Here is a 16057-nt window from a genome sequence, read left to right as displayed (position 1 = left end):
GCCGAAGTGGAACGCCAGGCTTGTGGACTTTTGGCAGGCCATACATTGCAGGGACTGAACCCTTCGTGCAGAGCAGACGGTGATAGAGACCGGTGAGGTGCTGAGGAACCAACCCGAACAACCTGGCCAGAAGTTTTTGCAGCTTAGTCTGTAGTCGGCTTGTGCGGTCGTAGGCTATAGCAGCATACGTGCGACGGTCACCAAGGAGGGACCGCATTTTCTCGTGGCAGTCATTCTTGTTCAGCAAGACCGTAGCATTTCCTTTGTCGGAGGGTAGAATGGCGATGCTTCTGTTACTCCGTAGGCTCCGAATAGCTTGCTTCTCGGATACCGACGAGAGCGTCTTGGTGCCGTACTTCCGCAATCCCGAAAGCACGCCAATAGCATGGGTGCGGGCTTCTTCACGTACGTCTGAGGGAAGTTGGCTGACGGCACGTTCTACCGCACAGATCACATTCCTTGGCCTTGGTTGCGCATCCGTTTCAAAATTCAACCCACGAGACAATACCTCCGCTTCCTTCTCGGATGGAGTGTAAGAGGATAGGTTGATTACGTCTTGCGTGTCTTGTGACAAATCCGTGAAGTCCTGTCCTGTCCGGCTACCGGTGCTCACTGATCACGGTAATGATGACCTTCTTCAAGAACTGCCAAGAACCCCTTCCACACATGCACACAGGTTCGTGAAACGTACGTGCATTCGCCGTCATAATGCAAGAGTATAAGCATAACAACTGTAACGCAACTCTAACAACCGCAACTGTGACTGTAACGTAAGCGCAGTGGGCCTGCGCGTGTCACTCGTCTGTGTATATATCTAGGGAAACTTTTTTCAATAAAGCTTAGTTGCGAGTAGCGCCTGCCCTGTGCATCTGTGTTCCTTCATTGCTCTATTTCAATTCGCGCTATTCAGTATTGAAGAATATAAGTACTACGTATCAGCTTACTGCGTCTGGTGTTGGTAACACCTATGTTGCTGTTGGCATCGTTAAGCAACTGTAAACAACGGGTTATATAACACATGTGCGACTCTTCAAAATATGTCTGTGCGTATACCATTTGCACATTTCTCGAGCGTCATTCCGTAACGTTTCGCTCAATGTGAAAAACTGCGACACAGTCACCTTCCTGCGCATGGTTCGCATTACATCGATTCCCACGATACGTGCGATCTGCCGAATTTTTTTCTGTCCAAAACCGTGCGACTGCTCCTCTGGCTGATGCAGGTGACGGGTGGCCGTGCAACTCACCTGATGCTGTTAATATTAGCTTCCCGGACCTCCTCGTGTGTTTCTTCGCGTAACTTGAAATTTCTTTGATAGCTAAACAGGCGTACATATGCATGGAATGAACAGCGATGTGCTTTTTTATGCCTTTTGTAAGTATGCAGACGATCCAGGACGCTGCTCTGCGATAGGATTTGAGCAAAGTCAAATGACGCAGAAGCATCTTTACTTGTTGCAATAATGCAACCAAATGTGTTTAGGTGTTTAAATCTTGCAAATTTATTTAGTTTCAATCGTAATACGTGACCATTTAAGTCAAGAACGGCAGAAATTTTCGCAATACCGATTTATATTTCGCAACAAGACGGTGAGATGGGCTAGTTGGTGAACATTCATGTTTAAAGCACAAAGCTTTTAAGCGCGCCGAGCACACCGTTTGATCGTGGCGCCCTGCTGGTGGCGTCATCGCAAGAGTGACCATCGTTCTCCCATTGGTTTGCCGCAAAGACCGCACACTACGCCATTCTAGTACACCATAGTATAGCGATGTCCAGCTGTTTCTGCGGGTATACAATTCTGCGAACGCAGCTTTGCTCTGAGAGGGAGAGAGAAAGAAATAAACAGCATTGCTCGTGTGAGCTTCTTTTCCATCATACGAGTTCTGTTTTGCGTTGTACAGGTCAATTCAAGATGAATCAAGACCAACTAGTCCGGCTGTCAATCCAGGCTCCTTACTCCAGAAAACCGTGCGCCTTGACGATTTTCCTGGAACGGTATAGTTGCGGGGCAAGCTTGAAAGCTGGGTTTCCAATGTGCTGGAGTACACTGCCTTATTCGTCGCATTTTTGGAAGCCGCCGCGAGCGCTGAAAGCTACTATATGATAAGCAAGGCAAAGCAGGTTGATTGCAGACTAAAGCGGAAACCTTTTTTAGCTCTTCCAGTTCGGCCCAAATAAAACACTTGACACTTCTGCACTCTTGTCGACCCGCTTGCATATAGAGCAGCGGTTATGCTATTCCTTTTCGACTTAAGAACAAGAATATTCTGAAACAGGAAAAGCGGTAAAGCGGTCCATGAATCATTTACTGGTCTCCGCCCGTATTTGTGTCGTCGATTATGTGAATTTCTATTCCAGGTAAAGCAGAATGAAAGCATGAGAGATTGTTCTAACTTTATAGTGCCCCTGCTCAGCGGTAGCCTCCTTTAGAATGCTGGAGCGCAAAAGCGTCCCATGGCTGGCCTGCACCGCAGAGAGCCTACAATGCGTGGTCGTGATGCGCGGAACACAATTTTCACAGCAGAAGCGTAGGACAAATTTCTTTATATAATGATTTGATTGCTGTGTTGAAGGAAAACTTCGCCACAGTTGTTCGTTTCCCAGTGTGCAGGCGACAGTCACCACTGTCGAAACTGGCGGGGCACCGCCCCCGTAACTTTTCTCAGTGAGGGGGGGGGGGGGCTAGCGGCCCCTTTGCCCTCCCCGGTAGATACGCCTATGGCAGACCGACACAGCAAGGAGCTACAAGACGACCGTAATGGTTTCCGGTCGCAATAGCTGATCGAACTCTCATCTTGGCCAATTTTAACTTACGGTGTACATGTGTCCTGCTTTCTTACGGCCATACAGGGAGCTTATGCTTACACTTCATGATTCCAACCTTCGTGATTTTTTGTCGCTTGATCTCACTTCGAACGCGAAGACACAGCCAAGCTCCTCCTTCCAACAATTCTGTTGCGATGTTGTCCTTACTTTTATAAGAATCGCTACGATTACGCACCATGCTATTTAACGTAAAAATGTACAAGAATTCTGGGAATAACCTCCCCTGTGCCTTCTGACTGCATTGCAAACCCTTTATATCCCTTTCATCAATTCCCTCTGTTCTCTCCATCTTTGTTTCTTCAGACACAGATTCTATATATTAAGTGACACTGTAATTAGTCGCCCTCGGCCGCCAATATTTTCGATTATGACGATTAGCCTCAAGACAAAAAATATGGCTGACTGTCCCGTAACCGAGAGTGTACAAGTATGCATGATATGTGTACCCAGCAAAGTAGATTGGTTGGAGATTATACTAGAAACAATCTTGTGCATGTTCCCAAGAACACACCCCGCCAAACTACGCCCATTTACACTGTGCACTCGTTCATACTGTTACATGGTCGTGACGGTGAAGAAGACTCCAGCAGAACTCGGAAATACGTAGCTCTTTATTTGGCCGAACTTGTGGCCGGGAAACAGAAAGTCAAACTGCAAGCAAAGCACGCAGTATACTGATAGCAGCGAACAGAGCGTCGGCCGTCGATAATCTGCTCTCCGGGAAGGCGCGTCGGCATTTATACATGCGACATCGAATCACGAGTGTCGTTCGGAAAGAAAGGGCCTAAACCCACCTAGAATCACGCATACACCTTCCGAATGAAAACATCGGCATGGACACTGAAGAAATCACTTGCCTATTCATCCATGCCCGAGGAAAAGAAGATTGGCTTCCTGTTGCGAGGATTGAACGAAGAACTTGTCGCCGGACTGGCGCGCAACCACCCTAACACGGTCTCAGAATTCGTTTCTGGTGCCACAACAATCGAAAAGTTGCTAGAAATCCGACTTACCCTACTGGAAAGCTCAGTGGCGCTGTCCCAGTGCCATACATGACCAGTGTTCATGATTACATATGAAGCAGCGCACGACGACAGGCACAAAAGGAACGTTAGGGACACCGCTGCACTCTCAACTATTTATTTCGCAGAAAAACATGGTTGATATACAACAAGACGGTGTACCACGTGCTACAATGACGTTCAGGCTACATCATATTTTCTAAAAAGCACACTTCGCAATCGCTCAAAGTTATCGATGCTTGGCTAATGCAGTAATCTTTTCTTTTTGCGACACTTTCCAGTCACAGAGATCAGGTGACCAGGGAAGTGATCGAGGCCTTCCACATCGCAAAAAGAAAAGATTACTGCATTAGCCAAGCATCGATAACTTTGAGCGATTGCGAAGTGTGCTTTTAAGGAAATATGATGTAGCCTGAACGTCATTGTAGCACGTGGTACACCGTCTTGTTGTATATTAACCATGTTTTTCTGCGAAGTAAACCAGTTGAGAGTGCAGCGGTGTCCCTATCGTTCCTTTTGTGCCTGTCGTCGTTCGCTGCTTCATATGTAATCATGAACTATCACCAACTCGCCCAACTTTCGACATTAATGACCAGTGTGGCGCTGGGTACTGGGACATTGGCACGCTGCACGAGGCACGCTGGACGCTGGCATGCTGTATACTGGGACACCTGTTATGGGCCGAAATCGGGCTTGTAAATTGTTTTTAAAAACTGTGGTCATGCCCAGATCGTAATTAGGGCTGAAACACGAGCACCGCGACAAAAAAACTAATGATAATGATAAAAACTTTCAATTTTTCGAAACAGTGTTCCCGAGCCCGTAAGCTCGGGGTCACCCTAGGTGGCAGGGTTCCTCAGTCAAGGAATCCTCTGGCCGCAATCGCCTGCTGAAAAAAAAAGAAAAAGGAAACGAGCGAGTGGAGTCGTACCCACCACCTGGACGCACCATAGATACTGAGTCTAACACGTTACCGCTACACAACATTTGGAAGACGAGTGTCGACGTTTTTTTCTTCATGTTATGAAAATTCCGGTAGCCAGTATTTTTATTTTCTCGTTTAGAAGCGCAGATTTCAGTCCCTTCGTGCTCGGGACAACCTAACAGAAGATAGTTAATTTGTTTATGTGCTGCCTAGGATCAGAACGTCTATCTAGCACCTTTTCCCGCAAAACATATTAGCGTAACCGCACACGTCTTGCGGCAACCGCACTGACTCATTAAGCGGTTAGTCATACCTATGCAGAAAACATCGTGCGTATGAATTGCACACTGAACAGGCAATACCACCACCCCATGCCCACAACGAGCTACGGGAATGTCCAAGCGCTGAGCGCCGACTACATGAGAGAGCTTTAGTGAGATCGTGCAAGAGGAGCGGCGAAAGATATTACCTACATCGCAGGCCTGAAGTGGTTTCCATTGCTGATGTCGTGCGCCAAGGTTCTTGCAATAACGGCGCGTTCCTCAGCCAGTGGACCAGCAGCCATAAGCTAAATGAGCTACGCTGCTGCAGTTCCCCGTCACGCTCCTCCGCGCCCACACCAAGACGTCGCAACGCCGCAGCGCCGTCGCCAGACAGCGCCGCCACCACCGATACCACACCGTCCCCATATTGACCAGAGCTGCGTGCCAAGGAAAACCGGCGTTTTGCGCGCCCCTGACAACCGCCCGCTCTGCTACCACTGCGAGGAAGCCGGCCACACCTACCGCCGCTGCCAGTACCGCTAGATGGGACTACACGGCTTCGCCGTCAACGCTCCGCGTCCACAGCGTGGCGAGCGGCCGCGTGACATCGCAGACTACCTGGCCGACACTGATGAACACCTCGACGCCTGTCGCGTTCGCCGTCGCCAGGACGCTACCGGTTCCCTCAGCGACGCCCGCAGTACAGCGGCCCTACCCGGGGCCGTTCCGCGAGCCCATATCTGGAAAACTAAGGGCAGCAACTGATGGAGATGCGGTTGCTGTACGACGAAATACCGAAGACCCTCCGCCGCCGACGACGATGACACTGCGACCAAATCGTAAGAACCCGCCGGAAGCCGAACGGCGATGCCTTCGCCTTGGCTTATGCTACCGAAGCTGAAACGGCAACCCGAACACAGGAGCCAACATTCAACATCAACCCAAGCCTTGCTTCTTGGTGATACGAACAGCCCCGAGGCCTTCTCCAACAGTACAAGGACTCTTTTTCGTCGTCGTCAAGGGTTCGACAAACGCCACTCGTGAAGCACCGTATAATAACGGAAGAAAGTGCTCGTCCACTCCGTCAGAATCTCTATCGAGTTTCAACGCTGAACGAGAAACCTTGAAACAAGCCGACGAGATGCTGCGCGACGACATCACCCAATTATAGTGTACTTAGTACACTATGTATGCAATCATCCACGAGTCCAAGGGCGTCGCCTCTATGATTAGTGGAGGAGAAGGGTGGATCCCTGCGGTTCTGTGTCGATTACCGCCGTTTAAACAAAGCCACGAAAAAGGACGTGTACCCTCTCCCACAGATCGACGACACCATGGACCGGCTGTACGACGCCAGGTATCGTCGATGGATTTGAAGACACGCTGCTGGCAAATTGAAGTCGACGAAAGGAATCGAGAGAAAACCGCCTTTATTACGCCAGACGTCCTGTTAGAAATTAAGGTGGCGGTTCCACTACCACCATCTTGCCAATAGTTCGAAAAACGACAACAGACGACGCCACTCATCCACGTTTGCAGAAAGCGAGAAAATTGCGCGCGCAAGTATGGTCAGCGTCGCCTCGCGCGTGTTTTATATGTTATATGTCGCGCTAGGTGACGGAAATCGGCCGACAAAAAGCAAGGAGCACAAACGCGGACGGCGTCTTTCACCTATAATCGGGGCCAACTGTTGGCGTCGTTTCAACGACATGACGATAAGTGCCCCAGTTTGTAAGGACAAACGCTCGCTTCCTATTGCAGCCCTTGAGAAAGGACAGTGCAGCGTCTAAATACAATCGCTTGAGAACAAAAGAAAAAAAAAACACGCACACACACGCACACTGGTGCGCACAACAGCGTGCCCTCACACACGCACACACACACGCTCTCACCCACACGCACGCGCTACGCTCTCACTAACGCACTCACTCACATAATATAATGTGCCTCAGTGAAATAGTATTGAACAAAACATCAATCAAACGCTTCGCAGCGTTGCAGTGGAATTGCACGGCCGCTACTAAAACAATCATTTTGGTTCATTTTAGCGACCGTGCCAGTGACTTTTATAGCATCGCGCGAGCGCATGTCTTTTGTGTGTGTGTGGGGGGGGGGGCGTGCTTTTGCTTATTACAATTGGAGGAGGAAAAAATGGACAGACAGATTTCAGCAAATTATAATTCGAGAGTTATCTGCGAAATTTCATCCTCTCAAACTGCAATAAACGGTTACCAAAATAAAGCACATCTTGATGATCAGTTGAACACATGACTACCACTAATTACCGGAGTTAGAACCTCTTAGAACACATGCTTCTGCCAGCGAGACGTCTGACAATGAATGCGTTTGCGTGAGGAAGAAGACAATGATTTTTCCATGTGTTCGAGTCCCACAAGGCATGTCCTTGTAATATGTCTTCTTTTCTGTTCCCTATTCTCTCTCTTTCTTCGCCATCTTCGGTCTTCCCTTCTTTTCGCCTACTTTACCGTTAAACTCACAATCCCGCCCTAACGATGCCCTCGACGCGGAAGCTGGATCAGGACAGACGATGACTTGGAAGGTCAAGAACCCTTTCGGCTGACTTGGTGTATCTCATCGCTTCAACCGGAAGAGAACTGGCCTCCCCGGGCAGTATCAGCCTATCCTCTTAGAGGATGTGCGGTTACTACATTCTGGCCTCCAGGCTGCATATGCTGCGGAATACCTGATCACGGCCGGGGTCAGAATCGTAACACAGCGAAGGGTAAAATAACCAATGGAACCGGACAAGCCGCTACTGTACAGTGAATCTGCCAATGCTAAACGCATGCACCCTCTCTAGAGAAACTAAGCTAGCAAATCTACTTGACGAATTAGAAGGCGCTTAAATGCGATAATATTGGCCTTAGTGAAGTTCGCAGAGCTGGTGAAGCTAGCGGGGACTAATAGGCACGTGCTCTGAGGGCTCCCTGAGAAGCGAGTATGGCGTGCTTTCCTTAATTCATAAAGATATCGCAAGTGTAGCGAAGCTTATTGGAACTCTGAAGTGGGTCGTCCTCTCCGGCCCCTTCTAGTCGGTTTCCACGATGCTCGCCACGACGCCGTCACGACGCCTCGCTCGCCACGACGCCATAATTCGTTGCGCACCAGCCGAAATACAGCTCTCACCATTCTCCAATTTGACGCCGGCGAACAGCCCATCGGCTGTGACCAAGGTACTCGTCAAAGACGACACCACAGTTCCTGCAAACTCGTCAACGGCTGTGTCCGTCTATTGCACCGGTCTCTCCGACACGGTTGCACTCCTTTCCCCCTCTGACCGCGTTTTCACCAGGAAAAGTTTGCTGGTGCCATTTGCGACCGTGCAAGTCACTCAGGGCGACACCGATGTTTTTGTTACGAACCCATCCCCGTACATTGTTACGTTGGTGCGAGGGGAATACCTCGGCAGAGCGAAAGCCCTCGAAGACGCAAAAGTTATGGACGCACCGGGTGACACGGACTGTGCCAGCTGCCGTACGCTCACTGCTGTTTCCACATCTGACTCGTCACCCGCTGACGTCTTTGCTTCCTCCATTTCTGACAACCTTACGTCGGTCCAGCGTTCCCAGCTTCTGTGGCTGTTCGAAGAATTTCGTTCTTTGTTCGATGTCGCCCAAACTTCTCTCGGCCGCACGTCTGCTGTCACGCATCGCATCGACACTGGCGCCCAACCACCACTGCGGCAACGTCCATATCGCATATCTCCCGCAGAGCGTCGTGTAACTAACGAGCAAGTCGAAGACATGCTTCGCCGCGATGTTATTGGACCCTCAAACAGCCCGTGGGCGTCTCCTGTCCTTCTTGTTGTGAAGAAGGACGGCTCTCTGCGTTTCTGCGTGGACTACCGACGACTCAATAACATCATCGTAAGGACGTTTATCCCCTCCCTCGAATAGACGACGCCATTGACAGCCTGCAAGGAGCAGAATTCTTTTCGTCACTCGATTTGCGCTCCCGGTACTGACAAGTCCCCATGGCTGATGACGCTCGACCGAAGACAGCGTTTGTCACACCCGACGGCTTGTACGAATTCAACGTCATGCCGTTTGCGCTGTGTAATGCGCCCGCAACCTTTGAGCGCATGATGGATACCGTTCTGCGCAACTTGAAATGGCACACGTGCCTGTGCTACCTCGACGACACCGTCGTTTTTGCCCTGGACTTCTCGACACATCTTCAACGCCTGCGGCTTGTTTTGACGCGTTTGAGCGACGCCGGGCTACAACTGAACCTAAAGAAGTGCCGATTTGCAGCATGGCAGGTGACAATACTAGGCTACGTCGTGTCCAAGGACGGAATTCTCCCCGATCCAGCCAAGGTTCGGGCCGTGACAGAGTTCCCCAAACCTACGTCCGTCATAGAACTGCGCAGTTTTGTAGGACTATGCTCCTACTTTCCGCGCTTCATACGAACCTTCGCGACTATCATATCGCCGCTGACAAAGCTCCTTGGCAGCGACGGGCCCCTCAATACGTGGTTGTCAAAGTGCGACGCCGCTTTCGCGAAACTCCGTCGTTTGTTGACGTCTCCTCCGATACTACGCCACTACGACCCTACGGCCACTACGACCCTACGTCCCCTACAGACGTACACACGGACACCAGCGGTGTTGGCCGCGGCGCTGTCCTTGCACAGCGCAAACCTGGGTTCCCGGGATATGTCGTGGCATATGCAAGTCGCACGCTTCCTAAAGCCGAGACCAATTACACCGTCACGGAGAAAGAATGCCTGGCAATCATCTGGACCCTTACGAAGTTCCGACATTACTTGTATGGTCGCCCATTTGATGTCGTCACCGACCATCATGCGCTGTGCTGGTTGTCGTCATTGAAAGATCCCTCAGGCCGTCTCGCCCGTTGGGCACTTCGCCTGCAAGACTACGACATCCGCGTACTGTACCGCAACGGACGCCAGCATGCTGACGCCGACGCCCTGTCGCTCTCGCCGTTGCCTGAAGACAATGCCCACAGCTCAGTGTCTCCCCTTCCCGTTTCTTCCATCGACATTCACACCATCGCTACCGAACAGCGCAAGGATCGCTGGATTGCCTCACTGATAGACTTGCTGACTGATCCATCGGCAACACCATCCACTCGCGCGTTGTGTCGTCAAGCCCACCATTTCGCCGTTCGCGACGACCTCCTCCACCGACACAATTACAGCGGCGATGGCCGCCAGTGGCTACTAGTATTACCCCGAAGTCTGCGTTCTGACATATGCGAATCGTTCCACTCTGATCCGCAGTGTGCGCATTCTGGGGTATCAAAAACACTTCACCGACTCCCCCAACGGTACTTTTGGCGAGGGATGTACCGCTACGTGCTGAAGTTCGTTCGCTTCTGCATCGATTGTCAGCGCCGCAAAACTTCAACGCACCTGTCGCCGGCAGGTCTGCAACCTCTACCTTGCCCTGACTGGCCGTTTTGGCGTGTTGGCATCGATTTGTATGAGCCACTTTCTCTGACGTATGCTGGTAACCGCTGGGCGATCGTCGCTGTAGACCACCTCACGCGATACGCCGAAACTGCCGCCCTCCCAGCGGCTACAGCGCGCGATGTGGCCTCCTTCCTGCTCCACCGATTCATGCGACGTCACGGTCCACCTCAGGAGCGGCTCAGCGATCGATGCCGTGTCTTCTAGTGGGAAGTCGTCGAAGCCATTCTAAAAGAGTGCAACGTTGTTCACCGCAAAACTACTGTTACCACCTGCAGACGAATGGCCTCACCGAACGCTTTAACCGTACGTTCGGCGACATGCTCTCCATGTACGTAGCCGCCGATCACACCAACTGGGATGCCATTCTGCCCTTCGTCACCTACGCCTACAACACCGCCGCTCAGAGCACCGCTGGTTTTTCTCCCTTTTTCTTATTGTATGGCAGGCACCCCTCGCACACAATCGACACAATCCTTCCATACAATCCGGATCGGTCTGAGTGTGCGCCGATTTCTGCTACCGCCCGACTTGCTGAAGAATGTCGCGAACTTGCCAAGACCTTCACTACGCATGACCATTAGCGGTGACAGAATCACTTCTGAGTCCACGTTCCTTCCCGGAGCGCTCGTATGGCTCTCGGTCCCTACCACTGCAGCCGGCCTCTCTTCAAAACTACTGCCGAAATACGAAGGCCCCTACCGGGTCGTCGAGCGCACATCCCCGGTCAACTACCTGATCGAACCCATCGATCCATCCTCGGACATGCGCCGTCGAGGGCGCGACATTGTAAACGTGGAGCGCCTCAAGGCCTACCATGACGCGCTCATTGTTACAAGTTCTTAGGTCGCCAGGCGGCTTCCTTTTCCTACCCGGTGTAATTGTAGCGAAGCTTATTGGAATTCTGAAGTGGGTCGTCCTTTCCGGCCCCTTCTAGTGGGTTGCCCTCTTCGGACAAAACGCAGCACGTGCAGAGTCGGCCCCGCCTTGACTGTCGCTGTCGTTCATCTTCGCCGAGTGTCCGCCAATAAACATCTTTATACAAGAAACATTAAGAAATTTTACGGCATCAACGCGAGGGTAGCAGGAGGCGCGTTAAACCTACATAATAGATAGAGTGCTCTCTCTTGGGCGAGCGGGAAATGCATTCTGAAAAGGGTAGCGCTTACGAACACGGACAACAGGAAGGCTCACGTTCACACAAACGGGCGCTGTCATCTGTGTGTCCGTGTGCCTTCCTGTAGTCCGTGTTCGCAAGCGCTACCCTTTTCCGCAGATAGAAACTGAAAGTAATACAAGGGCCCGCTCCAACGTCAAGCCATTATGACGAGAAAGTAGAACAATTTGGTCACGATGCAGAATGAGCAATCCCAAAGGCACAAAACTTGTCAACTACAGTCATGGGCGATTTAAATACGTAGGAACAAAACAAAGAAGAAGGTAACTGTGGTGAAGACTACAAGAATAAAAAAAATTCGGCAGATCCCACGTACCGTGGGAGTCGATGTTATGCGAAGCATGCGGCGGGTAAGTGACTGTGGCGTTACTTTTTTACTGAGCGACAAGTTACAAAATGACGCTAAAGATTTGTATAAATTTTATACGCACACATATATATGTTGAGGAGCCGCATATGTATTATATAACCAGTTGTATACGGTTGGGTAACGCTGCCAATGGCAACGTGGGTATTACCAACACCAGAAGCGGTAAGCTGATATGTAGTGCTTATACGTGTCCCGAGAACGCACGCACGTTTCACGAACCTGTTTGCATGTGTGCAAGAAGTTCTTGATAGTTCTTGAACAAGGGCATTATCACCGTGATCAGTGAGCACCAGCAGCTGTTCATGACTTGTTATAGGATCCGGCCATGATCGTGGTGACAAGGGGGGGGGGCATGTGTAGTGAAGTATGTGGTATAGTAAAGCTGTTAGAATTCGTGGATGCCTCAGTCATTTCGTCGACAAATTCTCTGTCGACAGAGCCGGCGACATGTTGGAACTTGAAGCCACCCTTCGCGTTCGTGAGGTATAGGCCGTCGAGGCTGGTAGGCCTGGATAGTACTACGTAGACCAACATCAGTGGATGGTATTTGTCGTATTCGTAGACTCCCTGGGCGTATGTAGCCTGCGTAGCCTAGTCTACAAAGCGGCTGTCCAATCTGGCATCATCCTCGGTCAGCATGACGCCATCGCCCAGCCTCGTAAAAAATCAAGAGGACACTGCGTCGTTCTGGTGGACGAAGTGCACTTTACGGTGCGGTGATCTGGATATCATATGTAACTTTCGTTAATGTATGCCTCCGGTATCGAGCAATGCTTCAATATAGCTTGCTGAATCATAGTAATACAAACGTGTTTATTAGACTGCTATAAAATCGGAGCCAACACTGGAACTACAGACGTTAATCTGATATGACGCCTGTAGGGTAAGAGTACACATAGTAGGAGTATCATGTAGTGTTGATTGCTTTCTTGTAAAATTAGACAGCCAGCACCACCACCACAATTGACGTTGCACCTATATTACGCCTGCGTAGGCTGTTTTCCAAACCAGTTTATAGACCTGGCGTGGCTCAGTGGTAGAATACCTGATTGCCACGCAGAATGCTTGGGTTCGATTCCTGCTGGGATCCTAATTTTCATTTTTTCCGTTCGTTGAGTCAATGCTGCCGATGTTGGTTTTCCTTAACGCTCTAGCATTTGAGTTACCAATGTCTGTTCTCGCCGTTCCTGGGTAGATATAAACTGTCAATCACGTGCGGCGCACACACGTACACCGCGGCCCGTGGTAAACGGGTATGCGCCACACGTGTCCAGTGGAAAGGGTTTGACGACTTACACGACAGGATTTTAAGGTTATTGATGTCATGACCCGGCAATCAGATTCGTCAAATCCTCTTACCCTCCCATGCAAATTTTGGTCTACACCATGTTAAGGAGGCGATCATGAGAGCACCCAGACGTAGGCGGCTAGATAGACAGATAGATAGATACGTAGATAGAAACGCTCAAAGTGCCAGAGGTTCGCTAAGAAATGCTTCGCATTTAAAATTCGGCAGATCCCACGTACCCTGGGAGTCGATGTTATGCGAAGCATGCGGCAGGAAGGTGACAATGGCGTATTTTTTTACTGAGTGAAACGTCACAAAATGACGATAAAGATTTGTATAAATTTTATACGCACACATTTAGGTTGAAGAGCCTCATATGTGTTATATAACCGGTTGTTTACAATTGGGTAGCGCTGACCAGCACCAGAAGCGGTAACCTGATACGTAGTGCTTATACTTGTGCCTTATGACGGAGAACGCACGCACGTTTCACGTACCCGTGTGCACGTGTGGAAGAAGTTCTTGACAGTTCTTGAACAAGGTCATCATCACCGTGGTGAGTGAGCACCAGCACCTGGCCATGACTTGTTAATGGATTCGGTCGTGATCGCGATGACAAGGGGTCCATGTGTAGTGAAGTTTGAGGTATAGTAGAGCTGTTGGAAATCGTGGATGTCTCGGTTATTTCGCCGACAAATTGTCTGTCGATAGAGCCGGTGACATGTCGCAATCTGAAGTCACCGTTCACGTTGGTGAGGTATAGGCCGTCAAGGCTGGTAGGCCTGGATAGTACGAGGTAGACACACATCAGTGGATGGCGCTTGTCGTATTCGTAGACTATCTAGGCGTATGTGGCCTGCGTAGCCTACTCTACAAAGCGGCTGTCAGTCAATCTGGCATCATCCTCGGTCAGCATGAGGCCATCGCCCAGCCTCGTAAGAAATGAAGTTGACACTGCGTCGCTCTGGCGGACTAAGTGCACATTACGGTGCGATGATGTGAATACGATACGTAAATTTAGTTGATGTACTTCTCGGGGTCGAGCAACGCTTCAATATAGCTTGCTGAATCATAGGAATGCAGTTGTAATGTTTATTAGATTGCTATAAAAGCGGAGCCATCACTGGAACCACAGACGTTAATCTGATATGACGCCTGTGTCGTAGGAGTATCGTGTAGTGTTTATTGCTTTCTTGCAAAATTGGATAGCCGGCACCACAACCACAATTGACGTTGCACCGACATCACGCCTGCGTAGGCTATTTTTCCAAACCAGTTTATAGACCTGGCGTGGCGCTGTGGTAGAATACCCGATTCCCACGCAGAATGATTGGGTTAGATTCCTGCTGGCATCCTAATTTTCATTCTTTACATTCGTCGGTTCAACGCTGCCGATGTCGGATTTAGATGCGAAGTATCTTATGGCGGAGTTTAATCCGGTGGTGGTGTGCGGCGTGACCAGCCTTCCTGCGCATGCGCATACCCTGTCCACACACCTCCTCTCCACTCCCCCTCACCATTCCTCCTGTCCTCTTTCTCTCCTCTCTTTCCCCTCTTCGCTCACTCTCTCCCCTCCCCCTCCCCAGTTCTCCTCTCCCCATTCTCACTATCCACTTCCCCTCTCCTCTTTCCCCTCTCCTCTTTCCCCCTCTCCACTTCCCCTCTCCCTCCGACTTTCTACTCTTCCTATGAAACGCGGGCTAGACATGCCGAAATTCTGTCCTGCGCAACGCCGCGATGAGCACCAGCGCATGCGCGTCCCCTCCCCCTCTCTCTCCTCGCCTACGCTGCCCCCCTCTCGCACGCCTGTCGACCGCGTTCCCCGCTCGCCCTGTGAGAATTAACGGCCAGGCTAGAGGGAAGAGAAGACGCGCGTAGCGTTCCTCTTCGCGTTCCACGACGCGAGGTAGGTAGCATGCCCAACGAACGCCAACGGAACGCGATCGTGCAAGTGCTTCGGCTTCGCATCGCCTCATGGTCCCCTTTAGCGGGAAATGGTGTAATTTTTCCTAACGTTCTCGCATTTAGGTTATCACTGTCTGTTCTCGCCGTTCCTGGGTAGATATAATCTGTCAGTCACGTGTGGCGCATACCGTACACCGCGGCCCCTGGTAAACGGGTATGTGCCACACGTGTCTGGAGGAAAGGGTTTGACGACGTACGCGACAGGATTTTCAGGTTATTTATGTCATGACCCAAGAGTCATATTCGTCAAATCCTCTTGCCCTCCCATGCCAATTTTGGTCTACACCAAGTTAAGGAGGCGGTCATGAGAGCACCCAGACCTAGGCGGCCAGATAGATCGCATTCGTCACAGGCTGAAGTCCTCTTGTGCTAATTTTTGGTATTTTTCAAGTTAAGGAGGTACCCACGAGCGCGCCAAGACGTAGGCGTCCAGACAGACAGACAGACAGACAGACAGACAGATAGATAGATAGATAGATAGATAGATAGATAGATAGATAGATAGATAGATAGATAGATAGATAGATAGATAGATAGATAGATAGATAGATAGATAGATAGATAGATAGATAGATAGATAGATAGATAGATAGATAGATAGAAACGCTCAAAGTGCCAAAGGTTCGCTAAGAAATGCTTTGCATTTAATAGAAGAGAGATGTCAATGGACTTCAAGAAGGAAATCATTTCCGGAAGACGAACACCTCCCTTAAGAAGCACACAAATAGAAAGCGGACATGGAAAAACCCTAACGGAGAAACAAAGA

General features: G+C 50.3%; 1 protein-coding gene across 1 annotated transcript in view; it reads left to right on the top strand.

The window, feature by feature from the left end:
- The first annotated feature begins 385 nt into the window (after positions 1-385).
- Positions 386-16057, top strand: part of LOC119391915 (uncharacterized) — a 156366-nt gene continuing 140694 nt past the window's right edge. Inside the window, exon 1 of the mRNA XM_049415445.1 lies at positions 386-405. Within this exon, the coding sequence (XP_049271402.1) occupies positions 386-405 (20 nt within the window). The remainder of the gene's footprint in view (positions 406-16057) is intronic.

Source organism: Rhipicephalus sanguineus, chromosome 4 (genome assembly GCF_013339695.2).
Source record: "Rhipicephalus sanguineus isolate Rsan-2018 chromosome 4, BIME_Rsan_1.4, whole genome shotgun sequence".
In the NCBI taxonomy this organism is placed as follows: domain Eukaryota; kingdom Metazoa; phylum Arthropoda; class Arachnida; order Ixodida; family Ixodidae; genus Rhipicephalus; species Rhipicephalus sanguineus.
The sequence above is the reverse complement of the archived record's forward strand: the minus strand, read 5'-3'. Positions and strand labels throughout refer to the sequence as shown.